Source organism: Idiotropiscis lumnitzeri, chromosome 2, assembly GCF_059441095.1.
Source record: "Idiotropiscis lumnitzeri isolate Australia: NSW breed Sydney's pygmy pipehorse chromosome 2, RoL_Ilum_1.0, whole genome shotgun sequence".
Classification (NCBI taxonomy): Eukaryota; Metazoa; Chordata; class Actinopteri; order Syngnathiformes; family Syngnathidae; genus Idiotropiscis; species Idiotropiscis lumnitzeri.
The window spans coordinates 3242789-3268086 of record NC_142392.1 but is presented as its reverse complement, the minus strand read 5'-3'; the positions used below and the strand labels follow the sequence as shown (position 1 = coordinate 3268086).

The window sequence follows — 25298 nt, the reverse complement described above, 5'->3', positions numbered from 1 at the left end:
AAAAAAAAAAAATCAACAAAGCTATATTATCAAATCGGAAATGACACGGGGAAACAAGAAAATGTAAATGTGGGCAAAAGCAATCGCAGCCACGCTAAATGAAATCTGTCTGTGAAAGACATAAACAAATATGATGAATGTGGCTTCATTATTCATATCTGTGAGCTACAAAAGAAAGTCAGACCAAAGTCCCCCTTAAAAGTTTGAATGTTTATTTGTGTGTGGTTTGTACATTCTGGTCACATTTGAAAGCTATCTAACTTAAGATGACAACATGTACAAGAAAATAGTCCCTGGCTTTTCTTGAGGTTTTTCCTTCTCACCGCACGCTGGTCAGACATATTTGATGTGAGCTATTGTTACTATTTCATCTAATATAAGATATCCATAGAGGAAGAATAATTTATACATGTCAACCCTTCTCATAGCAAACATGTTGCACTTGCGTCTCTCTGTTGTGCAAAAATAAACTTTCCAGCCTTGATTCCATTTCTGGCTTTTCTGTTTGAACATTATTTACATTTGGTCTTCATCCCACCAGTGTTTCACAGACTACCTGACCACCTAAATGATACTTCATCTTTAAGAGCACCTCCTCAGACAAAATCGCTAAGTAAAATGGGTGTGTGCGCTAAAGTATGCAAAATCAAAAACTCAATACATACTTTGAGGAGTTGTCTTCCCTGGGTCACATTTTTTTTTTTTTTTTTTTTAAACAACCTTCAGATAGACATATTTCATTGCTAACTCAAAAGTTACGGATCATGGAACAATGTGGCCTAAAAGTGAAAGGATACATCAATATTGTTTATATATTTTATGAAGTAATAATGTAGGGGATGCATTTGGTGCTTTGTCCACCAAAAAGGAAAGAAAATTCGACATCCATCAATGGTTCTTGTTGAAGATTATAGTTTCATGGACAACGGCGCCATCTTCTGGACAGTTTTTGCATTACAGGCTGCTTTCTTCTGGAGTCAAAAGTATTAGACTCGTTTCTTCAGGGGGGGGGTGATGATAAGTGGAAGTGTGTCCCGTACTTCTTGTTTGTTTCCTTCATGGTCCGCGTTTTTCAATCAACTTTCCGAGGTGAGCATTGTGCCAGCCAGGGAGGAGACGGAAGGTGGGAGGAAATGCATCAGGAGGAAAAAGGACGCATGAGACAAAGGGCTCGATTTCACATCAACATAAAAGGAAACAGCTGGTAAACGTTTCAACTCAGCTCTTCATGGGACTCGTATTCTACATGCGCCAAAAAAAATAAATTAAAATAGAATAAAAAAATACGGTCGCAAATGAACGTCTTAAGCCACTAACTCAGTGCTTCTCAATTTATTTTCTGTTACGCTCCGCCCCCTAGCAAGAACAAAACAATTTGCGCCCCCTCCACCAACCACCCTCGGCCACAAATATAAATATTTTTTTGTTGCAACCTACACCGTCATTAATACTCGCTGTGCACAATGGGCAAGGAGAGCGCCACTGCCACCTAACGGAGTGGAGGTGCAATTACACCTTATTGTCGTAGGCGCAAAAAAAAAAAAATTGTTCCCCAGGGTCACACGCGCCCCCACCCCAGGGGGGGCCGCCCCACTTTTTGAGAAGCACTGCACTAACTCAAGTACGCACTCACGCTTTTTGTTGAGGTGAATGTTGCGGATGGGGGGTGTGGGGGGAGGCTAAAGGGGTGCGGTGGGGGAGAAAGGAAACAGGGAGGAGCGGAGAAGTACAGGCTAAGTGTGCCAAGAGAGTCCTTACGCAGCGTTTGTTCTTTACCACACCAGCGACTTGGAGCGCGTGCTGACGCCTTTCCTCCTGCTGGCCGCCCCCGTGGCTGCGTTGCGGTGACTTCGCTTGTGAGACTCCAAGTACAGCTGGGAACATAAATGTGAATGTAGTCACATCACTCAAGCATTTTGTAAACAAATATTGCACTATTACTAAAAAAACATTTAGTGTGAAATGACTTACCGGTGAAACTTTTTTTTTTTTCTTTCAATATACTTAGACTGCTTAGCGTGTGCCGTTATCATATTTTCAACTCTTAATATCAACATCTAGTTTTCTCTAATAATTATTTCATTAGTTTTTTGCTAATTTTGTCCTAATATTGGCGTTCAACTGCGGGAGTGGTACAGGGCTCCCTCTTGTGGTATGTAACAGAATTACATTCAAATATCCAAGATTTAGATTTTGCTATAATTAAGTCCATTAAGTACAAGGAGTCTTGTTTTAATTTTAATGTTGATATGATGAAATCGATTCAAGTCGGGACAAAAAGACGAGTGAGGATTTGAGCGAATTGGAATCTTAAGTTGAGAGTTACCTTCTTTGCGAAGGCACGCCCACACTGGTCGCAGGCGTGCAACGAGAAGTTCTTGGTCACTCGGACTTCGGTGGAGGACGACCCGGCGGCGCTGCTCTCAGACGGCGCGTCTTGACGGCGGGTGTGCGGCGCCAAGGTGGAGGACGGGTTGCGCTGGTGCGAGTGTTTGTCGCTGCGCCGGGTCATCGGGGGGCTGACGGGGCGTGGCTGATGGCTCTGCTGCCTGTCCTGCTTCCGCGTGACGGGCGGCGAGGGCGCGGGAGAGGGAGCCGGAAGATCCTGCGTTTTCCGAGCGGCGGCGGGAGGCGGCGCGGAGGACGCGGGCGCGGCGCCGTCTTGCTTGCGCGTGACGGGAGGCGACGGGCACGGGGAGGACGCGGTGGACGTGTGGCGCCCGTTGACTTCGCCCTTGCCGCCGCCCGCTTTCTTCGGGGTGGCGTTGTTGAGGACGGCCTCGGCGAGCCGCTTGACCGCCCGGCTTTCCAGTTTGGGCATGATCTTGGCCAGGTAGGGCGACGACTTTTTGTGCACCACCGTCACGTGGCGCAAGACGTCCCGCTTGCGCCGCGACTCGTAGCGGCACAGCGGGCAGCGGTAGAACTTGATGAAGATGTCGTTGCCGTCCATGTGCAGCTCGATGTGCTTGGACAGGTTCTGACGCGAGCTGAACTGGCGTTTGCACAGCTTGCAGAAAAGCTGCTTGAAGTCAAAGCCCACCGACAGTTTGCTTTTGGCCGCCACGCCGGCCGCCGCCGCCTTCGGGCTCCACGGGGTCTCCTCCTCTTTCACCTTCAGGGCGGCGGGGACGGCGGCGGCGTTTTTTGCCGACCCGGTACTGTGAGCCGGAGACGCAGGCGGACTTTGTTCCATGTCCTCGTCTTGCTCATCTTCTGAAGCGTCAACCGCTTCCTGCTTGATTTGGACGCTGTTGCTGGGCAACACTCTGCCGCCGCTGCTGTTGGTCGCGGATGCAGTCGGCGTTGTCGAGGCTGACGCGGTTGCCGATCGGTTACTTTTGACGCTGTAAATCTTGTGGACGATGCGCATGTGTCGCTTCAACATTAGCTGAGAGACAGACAAGGCATGAAATCAGCAATTGTTTTGCAGCAATTTTACAAGTTACATTTTCAAAAGACTTCAGTGCATTTGAAATGAAACTGAATTCAAATTTATTTAAAAATGACCTAACTTCTTCTTTCCAGTGGAATTTTAAAAAACGTTTCTAACCTGTGAGCTGTAGTTCCTCTTGCACAGCGTGCAGCGGCTCGGCGGCTGGGTCGACGCCTGCGGAGTCGGCGGAGGCTGACTCGGAGGCTTCGCGCGGTTCTGGTTCGGCAGCGCCGCTTTGGCGTTGACGGCGCCCGACTTTGAGTTGCTGCTTCGCGGCGGCGAGGCGCCGTTGCCCTTCCTGGGGGGCGCGGCCTCCAGAGACAGCGGCTGGCCGGGCCGCGAGGCGATGGCGGGGGTGATGACGTCCCGTCGCAGGCCTCGGTGCACCTCGTCAAAGTGGCGACGGACGTTGGTTTTGGTGGCGAACACTTTGAGGCACACGGGGCACGACTTTCCGGGCGGGCTGCTCAGAGACTGCGGCCGACCTGCGCAATAAAAACAAAGACGCCGCCATTGTTTTTTTTATCTCAGTGCTGCCACCTGCTGGCCATTGTGATGCGGTGCAGCCTGCGCTCTGAAAACAAGCTCGACTCACCTTTCACCATCGACAGCAGGCTCGTCGGGACCGTCCGCGTCTCGGTGAACTTGCGGAGCTCCTCCAGTTTGGTCTTGTGCATTTTGCGGCAGTGGCGTCGGATGCTGCGGCGCGAGTTGAAGTCCTGACCGCACAGACAGCACGAGATGGTAACGTCCTCCACCTGGACGCCGAAGAAAACATTGAGTGTGGCTTGACGACGTCTTTGTCAACTTATCTGTTGCCACCTACGCCGCTCGTGGATCCCTCGTCCTCAGGCGGCGGCGCCTCTTCTTTCGCCGCTTCCTCTTCCGCGTCCCACTTCTTGCTGTGCTGGCTGTGCGCCGGGCTCTCCGGACCACGAGGCTGACCGCTCGGGGTGTTTTCAGTCTCCCCCGTTTCCCCTTCCCAAGCGACCGGACTCTCCCTGGCACTGCGAATGTGGAATGTTCTCAGTGGCGGCGAAGGTGAGGACACGCGAGGTTAGCTAGCGTGCCAGCACGAGTACCTGGGCGCTCGTGACGGATACCGCGCCAGTTCCTCCTCGGTGGTAAGATACTGGTACATGGCCTTGCTGGTGGTCTGGATGGGCTCCAGTCGGACCACATAGTCCGTCCGGTCCGCTCGGTGGTAGATGATGTCCGTCAAATCCTGAAGGGCCACACTCTGCCGGTCGTCGCCTGCAGATGTGCCTCCACATTAGGAACGCGACATCGGAATGCGGAACGCTGACGCGGCGAGGGTGACCACTCACCGTCGTCGTCGGGCAAACGTGACAGGCAGTAGTACTCTTTGTGCGTGATGAGGTTGGGCAGGCCTCGGAAGAGACTTCGACACACCTTACACTCAAAGATGGTGTCCACCTCCCTCAGCAGCATGTGCCTCAGCTGGCCGGTGCCTGCGAGCGCAAAAGAAGCCGTCAACACAAATCACGCCTGAACAACTTTATCAGGACCAACGTAGTGTCGGCCATTTTGTAACGGACCATAGAAAAATTCCTATAAAGTGGTGCCCTGAGGTTTAGGACGGAACAATTAATCAAATTCAAATCGACATCCCCGCGCTTCAGAATGCAATTTTTCAAATCGCAATGGCACCAATTAGAGAGGGGAAAAAAAAAAAAAAAACTGTGCCTCATTTCGGTCAAGCAGGGAGCTTTCTATTAAAAAAATAAATAGCACGCTTATGTATCTTTTTTTTTTTAATGAAACATGAAAAGTGATAAAGCCACAGACTTGTTTGCCTTATTAGGTCGATAACGCTTAAGAGACTCCAAGCCAAAATGTTCAGTGGGTTAACCACTCGAATTTATTCCCATAAATAAAAAAAATGAGCTCATGATTCACAATTTATTTATGAGACCAAAACAATAGATAATACATCAACCATTGTTTATTTTAATAGATTATTGCTTCTTTGTTAAAAAAAAACCTCACGATAAACTGACTTTACAGAAAAGTAAAAATGACGTGTGTGTGTGTGTGTGTTCCAAACCTGAACGAAAGCATTCAATGATCTGGTGAATTCCTGATTTGGAGGTGTGCAGGGGCTGCTGGAGCACGGGAGGGTCTCCAGGTTCCACGCAGTGACCTTGAAGGAGGCAAAGAACGAGGCTGTGTTCGCTCTAATTGGAGCATCCGTCACTTTGGAAAAGTTGGACGATTGTTACCTGCGCTGTGAGTGCCAGCGGCGCTCTGGTGCAGAGAGTCTTCGGTCTGGCAGCTCTGGTCCCGGGTGTCGGGGGCGGGACCCCTGTCGGGTTCTGGTAGCAGAGGGGGGATGGGCCGCCACAGCGGCTTGGCCTGGGCAGAGCAGTCGCCCTTTGCTTGGATGTCCTCAGGGGGTTCGGGGAGCATTTTAGGCGCTGCTTCGGTGGGAGCGCAGAGGTGGTCGGAGGGGCGGCTCGTCGGCGGGGTGCGTTGCGTGTTCACACGGGGTGGACTTTCCTCTGCATCTGGCTGAGGGGACTAAATCAGCGAGGGGGAATTAAGACAGCGTGAGGTTTGTAATCACAAAGCCCTATGCTAATTTTGGTAGCCAGTTTAAGGTGTTTTGCATGAAATGTTAGCATTAAGCTAGCTAGTTTAAATATGCAATGTTTAATTCTGTTTCGTGCTCTCAATTTGACATCTCTGCGTTTGTGACACTAGCAGTTGTTTGAAGATTTATCATGCCGTTGACACCTATGCTAAATTTGGTAGCCCGTCTATGGCGTTTTCACTTCAATGTTAGCATTAATCGAGTGAACTTCCCCATCCTGTTTAACATTATGCTGATTAAATTATATTTAATGTCATCAAGCGTTAGCATTCAAAGGCGAAGTTAACCTCGTGGCATTACCAACACACACACACACACACACACACACCTCAGTAGATTAGTGACTGCAGGCCAATCAATGAGCGTGTACGAAATGTGCTGCTCCCCCCTGATCTTTTCTCCACCTCCACCCACCAATTTATCCTCATCTTTCTTCGCTCACTGCCCCTCGTCTGTCTCCCTCACTCGGCCACATCCCCGCTGCCCTTGAAAGGGGATAAATGACTTCCACACCGCGGCGCCTTGCTGAACGTCAGCGCGGCACAACGTGAGCCACCTGGACTCTTTACGGAACCGTCATGGATACAGCAAATAAGAACACCTGGTAGCCAATTAAATGTAGAAGAACACGGGGGACTTCACCGTTTTTTGTTTTATTTTTGCGTACCGCTTGGCGGACAACGTGAGAGCTCTTCCTCCCGGATGACTTGGTCTTCACCATGGTGTCGAGATGCCACGTCCACTGCCAGCACCTTCACCTGGAACATACGACATGACAAATTAGACAAAAAAAAAAAAAATAACTTGAAAATTAAGTAGTGGACCTGTTTGAATGTGAAGAGGATTAACAAAAGTGTTTTTTTTTTTATAGAAATCATTATACTAATGTCGGTATCATGTTTGTAAAAAAAAAAAAAAATTAAAAAAAAGAGAGAGACTAACATTAAAAAATAAAAAAGTGGTAAAAATGACTCAGGTAGACTTCCATTTATAAAATCCCTGAATGTGAAACTGTACTGATGGCGCCCTCTTGTGGACGCACAACGTTATTGTGCTCATTTTAACGTCAACTAAATGAATGATCCTGAATTCGCACACATTTTGACCATTTAAACAGCATCTAACACTGCAAAACTCCAATATTATTACAACTAGTTATAAACGTCATTGCAAAAACTTCAACCCCCCCCCACACACACACACACACATTTTCATTACCATCAGTGTCTCACCTTTAATTATACATTAAACGAATTGGCAAGATAAAGGTGAGTAACACTTGCGCGATCATAGGGTCATTACTTAACACTCAACTCTAAAATATCAGCAAACTGTACAAGTAAATATTACAATAATAATAATAATAATAATCTGCTTGAATAAACAGTAGTCAGCCGTGTTCATAGATGTAGTTGACGCAAGAGTCCAACAGAGGGCGACAAAGCTGCGATTGAAATGGCCTGTGTCCCCCCCCCTCCAAAAATGTAAAAAGTTCAGTGGTTTTGCTCCGACTCCAGCAGGCAGGACACCTGTTGCCCAGCAAGAGAAGACCGGCCAACTATGCAACATTTTTTTTTTTGGGGGGGGGGCTAAACGAAAAGGATGACATCAGTGAAGTAATTCAGCATTATGTCCAAGTTAAATCCACACTAAACCAATTTGTCACACGTTTGCACCAATCCGTTTGCTCAATCTGCATCACAATATTCTTTTTTTTTTTTTTGGACCCATTCCTCTACAAAATTTTGCAGAATTGTCATTTTGCTGCAAACCCGCCAACAAACTGTCACCAAACTCTTAACCTCAACAAACGCAAACACTTCCAAAGCTTTCGACCAGCCGTCTCCGGCGTGAGCAAATGGATCGTTTTATTGCGAGATCATGTTGAAATGTGTCTCGCAAATCCATCTCCAAGTCTTGCGAGTTACATAATTTATGAGCAAATACGTGATGCCGCATCCTCAGTGATAATCCACAGCGTGGTTTAAGCCGGCGAGCGAGCGACAAACCCGAGAGAGAAACGTGCAAATGGTCAGGGACTGGAGAACGAGGCCTGCCGGTGGCGCACGAGCATCCAGCCGGGACTTCCTGCTCATGGAGCGGCGCCGCATTCTGGAACCAATCATATTACAGGATCACGGGAAGGACGACGTGGCGTTCTATGACCATCATCGGCGAATATAATCAACGTGGGCTATTTTTTTTTTTTCTTTCTTTTTATTTTTTGTCACCGTTTAGAACAGTTTACAAAAGGGAATGCCAGTTTACGCTTCAAATATCCAAACAAAAGATGCAATCAGACGTCTATGGCTCGTACGTAGGCCGTTTAATCTTTCATCTGTTTACACTTGCTCCCGCAACAACACTTGATATACGACCCTGTCAACACGGCCCGATAACCGACGAGACGCGCGGTTCATTTTCGTTAAAAGCTAAGACAAATGAGAGAAAAACAACGGATGGAGGAGATAAAATAGTAGATACATTTGCATCATGCTCTACCTGTTGACAGTCGCATCGTGTTTTCGTCTTGAGTCGCATTGTGTTCTAATTTCAGGGGATAAAAAGTCTACACACCCCTCAACAAATGACATGTTTTTCAGATTAAAAAAAATATATTAATGCAACTTACGACAAAGCGGAAGCATTTAGAGATAAGTTGGTTGCACAAGTGTGCACACCCTCGAATAACTGAGATGAAGCTGTGTTCAAAATTGATGATTGACGTCATGTGAAACAACTTGGAACCATTTCAAGTGCATTTGATTAAGCTAAAATAAAGTTCTGGTGCTCTTATGTTTTTCTTCACTTTTTGTGTTCCACAAAAACAACTGGCATTTTAACAAGAGTGCTTAGACTTTTTTTTTTATAGGCACTGCAGCTATTCTCGAACAAACGTGCATTTCCTGACTTGAAGTGATTGAGAAGTTCAGAGCGCTTTGCTCGAGTGGAAGCCAAGGAGCAACGCGTGGCGCGTCACTGTGGAAGCAGACAAGCCCACGCGTGACTCCCCCCTTGTCCAGCGCGTTTTGGCGTCCATCCCTTCGGGGGAACTAAACGATCCACGCGTGACCTGCCCACCCCGCGAAGGGATGGGGGACGTGCTTCTCCGACCAGCCTGCTCACTTGCGATAACAAGAACTCGTTTTCGATGCACGGCGAGGTGGTGTGGAGCCGTTGGCCGGCTTTCGACACTCTCGCGCCGCTCCAGCGCGGATGCATCGACGGAGGCCCGTGACGCGAACACAACCGGGCGATTTAGAAATGACACGTCCCGGTGTCGTGGCCGCGCGTGGACCCGGTTGATGAGATCAACGCACGCTTTGGATGCATTGCTCTGATTAAAAGTCAAGTGATGCGCAGATGTCGCGATAGATCGTGTGCTTGTGTCGTGGAAAAAACATGCAAAGTGAGTAGAGTGGCCTCGCCGTGGCGGTGGTGGCCGCTAGGACGCATGCACTGCCTGATCCGACATGGTTGGGTGTGGGTGGGGGGTGGTAGTGGGGTGGGGGGGGGCAGCCCGAGTGGGACTTAGAAGCGCATTGACGAGCCATAAAGGGGGCCTGCGCGGTGACTATTGTGCTCCCCTTTTTTTTTGTGTCCAAGAGTCCCAACTATTTACAAAAGGTTGGTCGGTGCATGTTTGGCGGTTGGGCCAGCTGCGCAAAAAGCAGCAGCGCCGTCGTGGTGCTTGCGCAGCGGCCGGACTTCCCCACTTTTTGTGCAAACTCTCCCCACTCGTGTTTTTGCGTAAAGAAGCAGCGAGGCAGCGCGCGGGGTTGTTTCCTCTCCCGAATCGGCCCGCCTTTCCACCCCCCCAGCCCCAAGCCTGCACAAAAATCTCCTTTTAGTCGCTAAAATGGCGATCAAGAGCGACTAAAAGCGGGTTAGCTCGCCTCGAAATGCACCTTCCGCGCCATCGTGGTGGAGGCCCCCTTCGTCGCGACTGCAGCATGGCAGGGAAGTGCGGCGGGCGTAAAGACGAGTTGAGCCGGATAAAAGCACGCACACAAACCGAATGAACACGACAGTGACCTCGGTGGTAACGCGGCGGAAGCGGCTAATGTGCGCCAAAAGCCCCCCAGCACCTTTTCCAAGAGGCGGCAGCCTGGCGCACAGAACCGGTGACCCTTCCATCTTTGCGCGTCCTTCCACCGCACGAAAGCGTCGGCTAGCCGCCGCTTCGGGCGCTCGTTTCGCTCGAAAACACGCCGCCGAGGCTGTGTGCACACCCCGCGGGGCTTAGCTCGCCGTGTGCGGGCTGCCCGAAGCCCCCTGGAAGCGTGCTCGCCGCGGCCGGGCCGAAACAAGAGGGCGATGACGCCATTTTCTGCAAAAACAAGCACGCTCGGGAAGCTCGAAGCGGAGGCGCCGAGAGCCTTCCGTGCATCGCCAAAGCACCACGAAACGAGTACTTACCGTGTATCTCGTGGATGGGGGTTGCTCGGTGCCGTGTCGAGGGAGCTACGCGAGGCGATGTGGCGGATCCGGAGCGTGTTCGATGTGGCCGGTTCACTCGTGCCGAGCGAAGTTGCACTGCGTGCCGCTGCCTTTGTGCACCCAGAGGAGCCGCTCGGGCGCCGAGGCTGCCTCTGCGCAAAGGTGCACCCGCTTCCCCCCGTCCCGCTCGGGCTGCCAGACAAGCGAGGGTGACAACAGATGAGAATTTCGAGTGAGGAAAAAGCAAGCAAACATGAAAGCAAAACGACGCGTCGTCGCTACGATCGCCCCTTCGATTTCTTTGCAGCTTTAATCCAAAGGCCACACACGTCTAGCGCCAAATTTGTGTCGCCTCCAAAACGCGCAAGCGAGCCTTTGAGAACACGAACTCTCCAACGGGACGCAAACGGGGCGCTTTAAACTTCACGTCGGGATACATGCGCAGTTTTGCCACAACACTAAATTGCTCAAGCGAGAAAACAACATCAACTTCTCTGTTCTATCGCTATAAAGCCTTTATAACTGATTTGACTTTCAGTAGAAATAATGATTCAACTCCTGTGTTGATGTAAAATTAAAAATATTAAAGTGTAAGAGTCAGAATTTTCCTCTTTTTTTACATCAGGTAAACTTCAGGAATTTATATTGGTAGCACTCAAGCGCCTAAAAAAAAATTCAATAATAGAATTGCCACCAAGTTCGGTAAATTTAACAGACGGATCGACTAGTCAACTTTCCTACTCAGCATCCTCGGAAGTCGACTAATCGCATTGTCAGAGCTGACAAAAGTACTCTGTGCGTCTAGTAAAAGTACAATTGCTGATTTATTCTGCATTTAAGTTTTCAAATAATTCTGGAACGGAATTTTCAACAGGTAGAACGGCGAATCTACTAGTCCACTTTACTACTCAGCAGTGACATTTAACACGTGACGTCGACTAATTACGAAAAAAAAAATTACTGCCAATTTACCGATTTAAAGCAGGTGAGCCAAACAAGTGTTACATTTTTTTCCCAGGGACTGTAGGAAAGAAGTGACTACAAATATCTAAAATATGCAAAAAAAAAAATACAAATGTTTGCACCATTTCTAATTGCATATTAATTAAAAAAAAGTTTTATTTTTTTATGTGTACCAAAATACAACTAAAAAAATTCTTAAAGATTAAATGCAAGCGTAATCTACTCAAAAGTAAAACACAACTGAACTCTACAGTGTAATTCCTTCAAATACCACTAGAGGGAACCTGCGCACAACACTGAGAATTACTAGTTAAGAAATGAGTCATTTAGCAACCAAAAATGTTTGAAGGGGGAAAAAATGTGCGCTAAATCTCTTTTGGGCCTTTCCTTGCTAAGAATGAAAGCAAAGTCACAACGACACACAATTAACTTAAGCACCAGCATAAGTCATTATCATAAGAATGCCGTTTGCATTGAGGACGAGCGGGGAGCGGGCTAAATTTATGCGTAAAGTACTGCGCAGCACGATTAACGATACAAAGCCCAAATAATTAAAACAAAAAAAAAAAACTTGGAGTTTTTAACTCAACCTAATAGCATCTATTCTACAATCCGCGATGAGCAGATAACGTCCGTCATACCTTCCAAAGGGCGACTGCAGTGGAATTTCAGGTGAGCCCGGATACTTCCAACGATGATGAACGACGGCTGACGTCTCCGGGGCATTTGCACGCTAACGTTCTTTGGCTGGACCTAGTCGCCTGTGGAGCAAAGTGGCGCATGTATTTGCTGCTGTGGGCTATGGCCACACACACACACACGGGTATTTCAAAAATTATTGATAAAGTTTTGAGTTTGAGTAACTCCTTACGTGAGCTTTTAATTTTTTGTTTGTACTGTATAGTCAGATTTTTATTTTATTTTTTTTTACTACCCGTGTACAAGTGGACATAACCTGGTGAGACTCAGGCCACACATCAAAACTGAAAAATAAAACTGCCGACATTTTCTCACAGCCACGTTAATCAGAAGAGATCATGTGAGCAGGTGACACACACCATGAAACGATTCTCCAAGTAATTCACACTTGAGTTATTTAATAAAAGCTTTTCCTTTTCAAACCGTTTCCACAACGTCCGTCCGACCTGATGGCAGTGAAACAAACGCGCTTAATAACAAGGCGAGTTGCAGACATTCAACCTTCAACACAGTTTGCATCCTGAAACAAAAGAACAGTGCGCTGGTATCAGGAGGAGCTTGTTTTGTTTGTTTGGAAACTATTCCTTCTTTTTTTTTTTTTTTTTTTAACTGCAGTTGACGTACAAATATAAACTTTGACTTTGAACGTGTCAAATATATATATATATAATATATAAATAGAACTTGGTTAAAGATTTTGTTACAAAGTGCAAAACACCAAAGGAAGGGGAAGCGTATAACAACAAGCAAAGATACTGAGGTACAAAACTTTAAAAAAAAAAATTTAAAAAAAATCAACGTTTGTGAACCTTGTCATTGTTTTAGCTGCATCGTCACATCACCCTCACGTTGGGCTTCCTATGAAGAACCTAAATTGAGAAGCTCCCAGATTATTAACATTACAAACAGTTGTCAGATGTATACATTTAACCCAGTGGCTCCCCCCTACCCCAAAAAAAAAATAAAAAAGGCATTTTAATCCCCACCAAGTAAATTCGCAAAAATGACACTTGGGATCAGTCTTTGAGAAAACAAAAAAAAAAAAAAACCAAAGACATCTGGGAAAACCAGAGATGAAAACAGGAATGTGAGATAATTTTTGGAATAGAACGCAAAATGCCTGGTTTTCCCATGTGTTACAGAGCATATAAAAAGTCTACACACCCCTGTTCAAATGGCAGGTTTGCGTGACATGGGGGGGGGACAAAAAAGAAATCGTGACTTCCAAACTGTACAACTCAATTGAAGAAATCAAAAACTTTTTTTTTTTTTTTTGGGAGAAGCAAAAATAATCACAAGAATAATGATGGATCATCATTTTTTTTTTTTTAATACCGCATAAACCTGGCATGAGAACAGAAAAGGGGTGTGCAGACTTTTTATATCCACTCTCCATAAACTTTAATAGTGTTGAAAAGGGCACTTGATGAGAATACCGCGCACACACTTATTCTTGTCCAAGGTGTCAAGAAAGGCCTTAGAAAATGAGAAATTCATACTGCTTGAAAAGCACCTGTTGTATGACAGGCCCTCGGCGGCCATGTGACGACACGCCACACGCTCCCTCACGAAAGCATTCATAGTGTGCGTGAGTGAAAAAAAGGAAGCGCTGCAGGGAATGGCGATGAAACATTTCCCCCTCTTTGATCTTTCAATAACGCTTGTAATGCGCACATATGAGGACGTGCGTCGCGTAAGGGTCAATGGACACACACTTGAGCTTGGATTGTTATTTAGGGTGAAGCGGAAACTGCATCTTCTTGGAAACCAGGCCATGCTCATCCAAATATTGTTTGAATCGTCGCTTCTCGGCACAAAAGGGGAACAATAAATACCAAAGAGTCATAAAAAAAACACACACGTACACCATTTATGACATTTCTTCAAAATGTCAATTATTCCTTTAGCTCTGACAGTAAAACATACGTGGCACCCGAGAAAAAAAAAATCTGTTAATACAGCTTTAGTTCACACTTCCTCCTATGTTGAAATAGAATGCATTGAACGGCATCGATGGTTAATTGTTTTTGTTTTTTTTAATGCAAAGGGGCCCGAGTGTGGCACTGCTGGAAGCTTCTGCGAGGGAGGACGAGGGCAGTAAGAGCACTTTAAACACAGCCATGCTGGGTGTACACAATGCACACGGGACAAAAGACTGCAAAGAGAGTCCGCGGAAAAAGCGGATTTCATGTAAAACAAGGAGTGGAAAAAAAAAAGGAAGAAGGGAGAGAAGGAAGGTATGAGGGCGAAGAAGCTGGTTAAAACCCAACCGAGAAGTTTGCAGTCAAGCAAATGTGTCATGAGAACCCCAAAAAATGGTGAAGCGGATGTGCCAGTCCTGTAGTAGTTCCTTGTTAGCTGACCAGAAAAAAATTTCTATAAAAGTGAAAAAAAAAAAAAAAAAAAAATCCTCATGAATCGTCTCAGTTTTCCTTTCTGTCCGCGTCCTCCGAAGTCGAGACGGGAGAGAGAAAATCAGAACGAGCGGCTCAAGAGTCCTGAGCCCGCTTTGCTGCAGTGAACGGAACTAAACGGGAGCCGTCGCTCCCATCGGGGGTGGGGGGTTTTGGGGGAGGGGGCGGTTAAGTGGCGAGAAGGTCATTGCCCGACATTCTACCAAACAGGTGTCAGTGATGCAACTTGGCCTGCGGGGAGAGGCAGACGGAAACAAGACGTTTCATTTGCAGCCAGTTGCTTCACGTACAACGAACGGCAATTCTCACATCTTTTCTGTATTTATTTATGAAAAAAAAATAAAATAAGTAAAAAAAATTTAAAAAGTATTTTTCTAAGCTCTAGTTGTGCTAATGCTAATTTCCCTTAGCCCGTCTATGGTGCTTTACATTATACGTTAGCATTAAGCTAGTGTACTTTTGTTGGATGAAATTCAGTTTGGCGGAACATTTTGGGGTTTAAATACACAACGTTTTATTTTATTTTGTGACGCAAGCAAGAACTGCGGCGATCATCCTGTCTTTTTAAAAAATAATTCTCCAGTAAATAGGACAAATCTGGACAGCTCTGGCAAAAGCTCGAGTGACAGCCGAAAGTGTCAGCAGGGTGAGAGATTTTTCTCTTTGCTGAAGAGGGAAACAACTCGCTGAAGAAACGAAATTTAAGAGCTAGCTTGAAGCATGTGCGCCAAAGTGAGGAATAGCGTTTGAAAGTATCTTTTTAATTTAAACCTTTTTTTTAAATTACTTTAAATATGTTTAAAGCGTGAGGGGCAAGGTAAAATTGCGGTATGCTGTATATATATATATATATATATTTTTTTTTTAAACAAAGTGTGTCTAATAAAAAGAAATCCTACCTGTCTTTTCGACTCGCTGTCGTTCCCAAAGAAGCCGTCGGCACCTCCCAGCCTGCTAAGCTTGCTGCCCGTCTTTCCTTCGCTAGGGCCGCTCTTCCTCTTCCTCGCCTCTGCTTTTTGCCCGTAATTCAAGGCTCCGGAGGAGGGGGCGGCTGCCGGCACCCTGCCGGACGAGTAGGATATATTGGTGTTGCCGAGATCACTGGGGAGCACACGAGGGGAATTTGCAGTAGATGACATTTAGGAAGCGCCGTCTGGATGTCGGCGAACAAATGTTGCAATTTAACCGGACGCGCAGAGACGAGCGCGACCTCTACCCACCTGTTGTTTGAGCTTTGGCCGTGAGGGGCATCACCTTTCGTTAACCAGTGGCCGCTGTAGCTCCAAAGGCCGTTTCCCGCCCGACCGTGTCCCTTTTTCCTCGCGGCGGCGGCGGCGTCCGCCATCGGCGTATGATAGCTTGTCCCGTTCCGAAAGGAGCAGGAGTAGGGAGAGTTTTTTCTCTTCGTGTCTGCTATAGAGTCCTCTCTCTCTTTGGTGGGGCGACTTGGCCTGTGACGCGAAGCGCCCAGAGTGGAAAGTGGCCGAGGGGCGTCTTTGAAAGTCAAAGCTGCAGGTGATGATGCAGGATGAGGGAAGGGGGGACCGCAGGAGAGAGAACCGGACGGGGCGGTTAAAGGAGGACAAGCGTCTGACGAGGGAGAGGGCGGGGCCGCCTGCCGGGACGTGCCAGAGGGCGAAAGTGAGGGCAGGCTCTCGGCGGCAAGAGGAACTTTTCTGGAACGAGACGCACAAGGTCTCTTTAAGACTAGGGGTCGCAAAATCGGAGACAATTTTCACAATCATTAAACACAATCAAATAAAAATACGAAAAAAATGACATCAAGAAGGGAAAAGTTGCCAGAAAAAATACATTTATTTATTTTTTATACAGGAAATAGCTACATTTCAGAAGAAAATTGCCCTTTTAGCTTCTCTACTTAATTCAATTTGCCATAATCCTCTAAATGTTTTTTTTAACCTTTGTCGCCGGTCACGATCATTTTAAAATCATTTAATCACGAGAATTTAATGAGCTTTTTAAATATATTACCGGTAATTGACCTTCCGTGTTTCCGTTCACGACTCATTTGCATCACTTGGATTCTAAAACTTTTCAAACTGTACTTACTACTAAGTACAGTATACTACAAAATATATATTTTAGAGAGAAAAAAAAAAAGAAAATCGGAGAATAAAGGGATTTTTTTTTTTTCAATGGTATTTGCAGGAGTTAACAAAAATTACAACTTTATTCTTGAAATGCTGCACAAATCATTTAGGAAAGGACCATATTGTCAACTAGCACATCTTTTGTTGGCAAAAAAAATAAATAAATAAATCTTACAGGAAGTCAAACTGGAAATAAACTTAAAAATTTCGAAATACGATATTAGAGTCAATGGACGAGCGTTTGCCATAGAAGTGAATTTAAAAAAAAAAAAAACAACTTTATTCTACTAATATCCGTTTATTTAGGAATTCTCTCTTAAAAAAAAAAATAAATAAATAAATAAAGAGAACTTTTCTCCAAAAAGTAGTTAATGAAAATTTTGCTTAAAAAAAAAAAAATGACAACAGAATTTTGTGATGATCCGTTTGTATTCCAATGTGACGTTTATGTTCATTCATTTGGTGTGAAACTCACACAAAACACACTGACCTCCACATTTGTGCGTTGAGGTGCTTCTCCACCATGTTCTGGAGCGCCACCCTCATCCTGTCCCACCGCCGGTCAAACACGTAGTGGCCTCGTCCTATCAGCCTGCTGCTGAATATGCAAAACTGAAGGACAATATATGGCGAGAAATTACAAAATGATAACATAATCCCTCTACGTGGTCTCGGAGAATATTAAACATTAGATGCTAAAATGCCAGCGATGACAAAATAAGTCCGTAATCACCCCTGACGGCTGTGGGTGTTTGTTCGAGAAGTGAAAGCCAGGTCGGCGAGCATCCTCGGGAGTGGGGGCGTCGCCTTCGTCGCTGGAGAGCCGCTCGCCATCTCCGCCCGCCTTCGCCGTCGTCGTCGTCCAAGGTTGGGGTGAGAGCTCCACGTGGGAAGGCGGGGCGTGGAAAGGTGGTGGTGCCGGAAAGGATGCCGGTGGTGGAGGCTGAGGCAAGGACGTGGCGATGCCTGGAACCCTGGCGTGGGGAAAAAATAAAGGGAGGGGGGAAGAAATGAATGGATGGGGCGACAAAACCTCTGAACGTAAAAATTAGGAACGACCGCTTATAGCGTCATGCTAACCACACAAAAATAAAACTCACAGCGTCCATGTGACAGCGACAACATTTTTTCACAATATATTCAATGCACCACTCTAAGTTAAAAAAAAAAAAAGAATTGGAGGGTAAAAGACATTAAAAAGGCAAAAAGGGAAACGAAGCACATTAGGATTGCGACAAAAAGCGAAAAAAAAGTTTGGAACACAAAACAAAAAATCAAGTGTGTGACCAGAAAGAGGAAATGCGATTCCCAAAACACTTTGTCAATAAGATTCTTCCATTCTTGTTTAGAGCGCCCCCTGGTGGTGCAAATAGAAACAAAACGAATTTATCCCGCCTCCACCCTTCCCTACCTGGGTATGTGCGCGTTTGCCAGCTTCAATTTCAGCGTGGACAGGGGCCGTCCATTGGGGCAGTGAGGCTTGCTCGGACAGGCGGCGTCTTGCGAGGCGACGCTTGTGCCGCCGCCATTCTTGTCTTTCTCCTTCGCTCCCTCCCTCTCCTTCTCCTTCTCCTTGCTCCTGCCTCTGTGTTCGGCCAGGAGCACATCGAAATGCTTCCTCCTGCCGGCCACGGCTCGGCGGTGGGTTAACGAGTGCGTCTGCAATTAGAGGGCGGGCGCTTATTCCTTTGTTGGCGTACTGAACAAATACTGGAGCGTGTTTGAGACGGATGGCGCGATACCTTGCAGGTAAGCGAGCGTGTGCACGGTTGTTTGGTCTCGGGGTCCTGGACGCCACAGTGCTTGTTTGGGTCGAATACTCTTCCTTAAAAAAAAATAAAAAAATAGCAGACATTAAAATGCTATTTTCAAACATAACGGTCCCAATTAGCATTTACAATTTTTTTTCATCTGCTTTAATTGCTGCAACCCGGCAAAAGATTTTATGATTAGTGAGGTATAAAAATAAGTGAGGCCTTTGTGACTTGCGGGGGAAAAAAAAAGATGAAAAATATTATTTAAAGTCAGACATTGTGAGTCGTAAGAATGAAAGTGAACAGATTGGAAATGTGGCGGGGCGAGAGAGCGCCGCGATGGAAAGAGAGTGAGAAAGTGTTGAAAAGAGGAAGGAAACGCTCGCTCGCTCGCTCTCCGCCTGTCACGACCATCTTGTCTGCAGCCAAATATTCAAGCTGGACGCCCTCCAAAGGTTGCTGAGATAAGAACGAGTGAGCGTGTGAATTTGGGAAGCGCATGCGTGCACCAGCGCAGGAATTCCTCGCAAACGTCGGTCACGGAGACGGAATGCAAACCTGAGAGTCTGTTGTGCACCCGGGACGGAGCTTTGGCGCCATTTTGATTCTTCTTCTCGGAAGGTGACGGCGATGACAGCTGAGAGGCCGGGCGGTGGGCGGGCGACGACGCCGGCGAGGGGGACGGCCCGTCCAGAGACGACGGCGACGCCGACGAGCGCGGCGTGGACGGCCCGCCGGTGCCCCGACCGTTGGGGAGTTTCTCGGCGGAGAAGGTGGCGGGAGGGTGCGGCGGGTTTTTGAGAGGGGACGAAGAAGGTGAAGACGACAAGTCGGAGAGGCGGACCTGTGAGGTGGAGTTTGCTCGGCTGAGGCACGGCATCTTCTCCAAGCTCACGATTGGAAGGGACACACTGGAGGGAAAAAGGGGGCGTCATGATAAAATTAATTTACTAAAAAAAAAAATGTGATTAGAATGTTACGGACAAGCCGCAACGATGATGACATCATCTTCCTAAACTCTACTTTATAGGACATGCGTGATGTAATAAAAGCAAACGAGCCGAATCGGCAAACAGGTGGAAATTAATTTGCAAGCAAATTTACCATTGTGGCTGACGGGCTTCCTTCTGCTTGATAGAGTTAAAAAAAAAAAAAAACAGGCCGACTCAAACGCGTCCAACTAAATTCTTTGCTTATTTTTGTTTAAAAAATTAAAAAAAATTTTAAAAAAAAGCTCAGCAACTTTTGTTGCAACATGCATGCTAATTTCCTGTAGCGCGTCTATGGTGTTTCACATTCTGGTTAGCATTAAGCTAGCAGACTTTTGCTTCACCAAATGATATGGTTTGTGTGTCAAGTTTTGTGGTGAACTGACTGATCGTGACAAATAAACATTTTAAACTATTTAAACTCATTTAATTCAAATTAAAACAGAACACAGTATAGAATTTGTTCAATTTGTTAGTATTTGGATCGATTTTTCCCATCACAGGTGCGTCCGAAACTATATGGCGTACCACGTCTTGCTCCGAGCCCCCTTCGGAGGATAGACGGCGAGCGGTGCTTTGCTGAAGCGCGAGTGAGGATAATCTTTGGGGATCCGAAAGGCCAGGGCGTCACCGGTACCGCTCGCCACGGCGGGGGCTTTGGCCTTCATGAGGACCAGCGGGCTCCTCGACGGGACGGGAGAGCCGTGGCGCTTCTCTGAAACCAGAACAAAAAGAGGAGACGACGCGCCGTTGAAAAGCCAACGGTGTCCCTCGTGCGTGCGGCAGCGGCCATCAATTATAAATCCATTTGGAGCCGGAGCTGATCCGAGCGTACGAGCGAGCGGGAATAAATCAAGAGAGGAGCTCGCACTTACGGTTCTTGCTATGCATGTCTTTGTGGGAGCAAAGTGGGGAGGGGATGGAGGGGGGGGTGCGGTCCAGGATTCTGGCGCTCTGTCTCACTGGGAAACTAAACCCCAACTACCTGAATGAAGGCACACACGGGAAACGGGGAGAGGGAAAGAAAACACACTCAGGAAAAATAAACATTGAACGTGATGAGATGCGAGCGTGTCAGTCTTGCTCGACTTCTTTACATGATTAATTGTGTGTGTGGCAGGTGAGTAAACAGGCAAGCGGACTCAGGGCAGCTGCATTCAGAGAAGCGAGCTCAAAGTCCACCGTCGCATTGGCAGGTACGCAGCTCGCGTCAAATCTGTGACACGAAGAGATTATTTCACACGCCGCCGCGATTTTGGCTCGACGTTCGGCGGCGGCGCGGACGACCAGACGAGCTGTCGGAGCTCATCCGGTGCCGGTCGGGATCTCGGCGTAGCGATTTACAAAACACGGACGGCTGCCCGGGCAAGGTCGCTCAGCCACTCAAGTGCAAGGGCAACCCCGGCGACGCTCTCGCCTGCCTGCCTGCCTGCCTGTCGTTATGGCGATGCCGCGAGAGGCCAGGCGAGCCGGCTGTCGATTGGCCCGGGCCGGGTGCGTGATGAGGAAGCTCAGCTGGGTGGTTTACACAGCGAAAGGCCGGCGGGGGGGCGGGGGTGTCGTGGGCTCTGATCAATAGTTTAGGGGAGCAAATTAAGAGAGTTAAATAACGAGGTTGTAGCAGGAAAACAAAACGCCATTCTCGTGCGGACTCTTTTATTTACACTCAACTCGGCCTGTCACGATAATTACTTCTCGTTCGATGAAGAAATAAATGGACGCCATAGTTTTTTTTTTTTACTTGAAAAATAATTAAAGTATTTGTTATGCTGTCACAACATATACTCACAAGTGCACACACACAAAAAGCGTTTTTTTTTTTTATATATTCCATGCATGCTTGACGCTCTCGAGTCCGTAATTTGAAGTCATGACTCAAACTCAATTTGTGATTACAAACGTCACGCGTGCCTAACGGCAACTTGTTCTGACATCGTGCGCGCGACCTGTCGTTCCCTCACCGATGGCGTGCGTGTCAGCAAGCAGGACCGCTGCACACAAGTCTTGGAAGTCGGTGGGAGGAAGGACAAAAAGGGGGGGGGGGTCTGCAGGAGCGGGGACAAAAACAACAGTGGCTGCCGGGAGCTTGCGTCTATCACAATACCACTGACCTCGTTCTGCCGAGAAAACGAAAGTAAGACTGCGTGCGCATGCAATTACGCCGGTGTCTCTTTTCTCTCTCCGGAAGCGCTCCGTGAGTAAGCGCGTGCGCAGTCAAACAAAAATTGATTTAATCGTTTGAGCACTAGTTTCATGTCAAAATTGTCCACGGCCTGGAAGAATTCTGTCAACCACACACAAGGCGATGGTGTAAATTTATTCGGGTCCCAACTAATTAATTAACTGATTTTATCAGACGATAATTGTTTCGCTGTTTTTGTTGTTGTTTTTTTTTAATCAGGCAAAATTCCAAAAATATTTTTTTGTTTTTCAAAAATGAACATATTTTTCACTTTTAAAGTTAAACATGTTAAAGAAAACAGCATTGTAAAACAATAAAATAAATATGTTTTGATTATTATATTATATATATTTATTATTCCTTTTTTAAATTTCTATTATTTACAAAAAACGTAATTATTTTATTCATTACGTTTTGCTTTTCTTTTGTGTGTTTTTTTTTTCGCCATTTTATTTTGCCGAAAATCACCTCCCCAAAATATCCCAATCGACCTGGCCTTAACAATTTTAAATGTTTTTATAGTCAGCCCCGACGATCTCCAAGCACATTGGCGAGAGAAAATATTCCAAGGTGTCAGCATGCGTGCACCCCATTTTAAGGATTAAAGATCATAAAACTTAACAGCTACGATTGTCAGCAGAGAGAAAGAATAAACGCCTAAATAAAAAATCCCTCAACACGGTTCATCTTACCGTAATGTGTGAGGAAGCCCTGAGGGGTGACCACCTGATTGCAGACATGGCAGACAACGAGATGAAAGTCCTCCAGCACTGGAAACAGACGGCGGCGATGGAGCATCCCTGAGGAGGACAGCGAAGAGAAGCGGCGTCATCACACAAAGCGGCCAATCAGTGACTTCCTGCCCACTCCTTGTAGAAACACCCGATTAACATAAAAAGACGTACTTCCGTCATCATTTTTGAATGTATCCGCGTTTGGCGACGTGCTGGAGAGTGTGTGGGTGTTTGTGTACAAGAGCGTGTCACGGTGACAATTCAGAGGGGCAAAACTTTGCCCCCGATGGATAGCTGCAGCGTGAAGATGCAAAGTGAGCGCGCAACCTATTTCGGCAGCCCGGGAAGGGAGGGAGACTCCAGCCAAGTCGCACGCTTCGCACGCTGCCAAGAAGCTGACAGGCTGGAAAATGAACTCCAAAGAGTGAAAGTGGGACTGAAGCATTCACAACGTGGACGCCAGTTTCACTACGAGTTACTCCAAGTTCCTGTTTCACTTCAGACAAAGACCGGATAACTTGTTGCGAACCAGCCTGGTGCCTAAAAAATTGATTTTAAATACAAATAGAGCTCATAAAAAAAATATCGCATTCAGATATCGGTTTCAGTCACTAGCGTCGAGCAGCTCGGCAAGGACGAGCTCATTCAAAAAAAAAAAAAAAAAAATCTCCTTTAGAAATTGCAATTCACGAGCTGGCGCGTCACTTTGCTGCCGTTACGTCGGCCCATCACGCTGCTCACTTTTTACGAGTTTAAACGCTTGAATTGTAACATAGCGGGGGAACACGACACAAACACGTGCAAGGTGTGTTTTCCTCGCGGCTTGCAAGCCAGCATGAACACATTCACTCTGGTTTTTTTTTGGGGGGGGCAGGGGGGTTGGTATTTGACCAGTCCATGTGAAGAGTTTCCCCGGCTGCGTGTTTATTTGTGTGTGTGTGTGTCTACACGAGGTCTGCGGCTCGGCAATGATTCAACAAAGTGACGCGCTGCGCCCGGGAGTATTTATACCCGCAACATTTTGCATTTTCATTATTATTAAATGACTTAAAACTTAAAAGTAACTTAAACTTGAGTAACTCATTACTCTGCAAAGACAATATTGAAAAGGAACGGAGTACTTTCACATGCAAGTAACATGTAATATATTTTGGAAGTAATTTGGCCTAACACTGCATCGAACGAGAATAAAGTAACGTAATACTTCATAAAGATAATACGCCTTTTGTATGCAAAGTGTCGAAAAATAGACCCGTTTGATGACATCGAGCTTTATAATCCGATAAATATGGAACGCGTTCGTTCTAGCTGCATTCCTTTTCATTTAAAAAAATTATCACAGGACATTCTGTTTCTCCCCTTTAATTTTTTTTTTGTTTGTTGTTGGCAAGAAAACAATGTTGTAATGTTGTCAATCCCTTTTTACTGGCATTGTTTTTGTGCGTAAAAACAAAATATGGAAATGTTTTTGTCTGGCAAATACAAACATGCTCCTGAATGTAAACATTGACAAGATTTGATTTTACAGTTTCCCAAAAATAAAATAATAAAAAAAACAAGCGCTCTATGAACCGCAATGCATTATTTCGACTTGTTGCCAATTGAGACAGCTTCACCCCCCCACCCAAAAAAAAAACAAAAAAAATAAAATAAAAACTCACCTTCTTCATTGACACCACAAAGCTCTCCGTGGCACTTCTCCAAAAGCGAGTCTGCGAGCAAACGAAATGTTAGAACGAATTCGAAAACAAGATGCATTCAAAAGTTTGTAAGGGTCGAGTGTGCGTGTGTTGGGGTGTGTGTGTGTCCACATACACACGAATACACACAGTAGTTAGCATTAGCATGTTAGCAGTGGCTGCCCCCCCTCCTCCCCCCTCGCTGTCAAAAAAAAAGCAGCTACCAAACTTCCAAGTAGTGAATAGTTCCAACATAGCTTCGGTGTAGGAGTCAAGTGGGCCGAAAACACGCAGCGTCAATGTTCGCCTCGCTGCCTCGAGGAGTTCGTGGCCCACAAGTCGGGTTCTCCGTTTGACGCTCGGTTTTTTTTTTTTTTTTGACAGTTACTTGGCTGCTTTTGACAGACGCTGCGTGTTGGTAGAGGAGGCGAGTCAATCACAGAACACTTGCGGGGATGGGGCGGCGAGGCGGGTGGGAAGCACTTCCTGACACTTTGCCCGCAAAAAGGCGAGCGTCAACGGCCGCGTGCCGTTCCGCGACTTACCGTCAACGAGACGCAGTTGAGCCGCACCGACGAACGAAGACCAAGGCTCGCTGAGGAAGCTATCCGGACTTGGTATGAGGCGAGCCAGTGTCGCCATTGCTCTTCCTCCTTGTTGCTTTACCGCGAGCCGTCCTTCCTTCCTCTCTCTCTCTCTCTCTCTCTCTCTCTCGCTGGTTCGCACGCAGCAGGAGCGGAACCAGCCCGTGACGTCATCTCCGGCAGGTTTCGGAAAGGCACGGCTCGCGTCGGAGTGACAAGCAAGGGTTGAGACTTGGCGAGGTCAGAAGTTCAGCGTGGAGAAATTGACAGCTTTCATATATTTTTAAATAAACTATTTCACATGTTGCTCAGTTTATCGTTTACACGATGGCAATTTATGTGTTTTTTATCCTGTAAATATTGTGTATGAAATTAATTATCCAACTAATTCATCCAGCACTCCACAACCTTGAGCTGCAAACTTCAATATTGTTCATCACCAACGAAAAAGTGCTGATTTGAGAATTTCCTGGAGATACAAAAAGCCCTTAAAATCAAACATCCACATCCAGGTCGTAGGAGAAGAGCCGCTAAGAGAATTAAATTAGTATTTTTTAATAATTAAGAAAATATATTGTTGCGAACGAATCAATACAATTTCATGGAACAAATGGCACAATTTCAGTGCAGTATTTATCACTGCTACCTAACGTTTAAATTAATCAGAAGCCAATTTCACAAAATGTATTCTACTGCGCT

At 46.4% G+C, this 25298-nt stretch overlaps 2 protein-coding genes across 9 annotated transcripts; both read right to left on the bottom strand.

Annotated features, from left to right (window-relative positions):
* Positions 1-195: 195 nt before the first annotated feature.
* znf800b (zinc finger protein 800b) lies at positions 196-10856 on the bottom strand. Of its 2 annotated transcripts, XM_088280366.1 has the most exons (12): positions 10470-10856; positions 6718-6808; positions 5680-5977; positions 5505-5600; positions 4765-4908; positions 4519-4690; positions 4263-4443; positions 4032-4194; positions 3554-3921; positions 2327-3391; positions 1759-1874; positions 196-1080 (listed from the first exon to the last, which is right to left on the bottom strand). In XM_088280366.1, the coding sequence occupies exons 2-11, from the start codon at positions 6769-6771 to the stop codon at positions 1773-1775; spliced, it is 2643 nt and encodes an 880-aa protein (XP_088136492.1). In that variant the 5' UTR covers positions 6772-6808; positions 10470-10856; the 3' UTR covers positions 196-1080; positions 1759-1772. The 2 variants fall into 2 exon arrangements, with proteins under 2 accessions (XP_088136492.1, XP_088136483.1); XM_088280357.1 differs by having other exon boundaries at positions 196-1874.
* Positions 10857-12107: 1251 nt separating this feature from the next.
* atxn7l1 (ataxin 7 like 1) lies at positions 12108-24855 on the bottom strand. Of its 7 annotated transcripts, none has more exons than XM_088289003.1 (13): positions 24561-24682; positions 23998-24048; positions 22295-22402; positions 20296-20401; positions 19949-20135; positions 18990-19342; positions 18420-18502; positions 18089-18336; positions 17411-17651; positions 17168-17289; positions 15787-16242; positions 15466-15667; positions 12108-12214 (listed from the first exon to the last, which is right to left on the bottom strand). In XM_088289003.1, the coding sequence occupies exons 2-13, from the start codon at positions 24004-24006 to the stop codon at positions 12122-12124; spliced, it is 2208 nt and encodes a 735-aa protein (XP_088145129.1). In that variant the 5' UTR covers positions 24007-24048; positions 24561-24682; the 3' UTR covers positions 12108-12121. The 7 variants fall into 7 exon arrangements, with proteins under 7 accessions (XP_088145129.1, XP_088145134.1, XP_088145133.1 ...); XM_088289006.1 differs by lacking the exon at positions 12108-12214 and adding an exon at positions 12534-14797; XM_088289004.1 differs by lacking the exon at positions 12108-12214 and adding an exon at positions 12534-12672.
* Between the last annotated feature and the right edge of the window lie 443 nt (positions 24856-25298).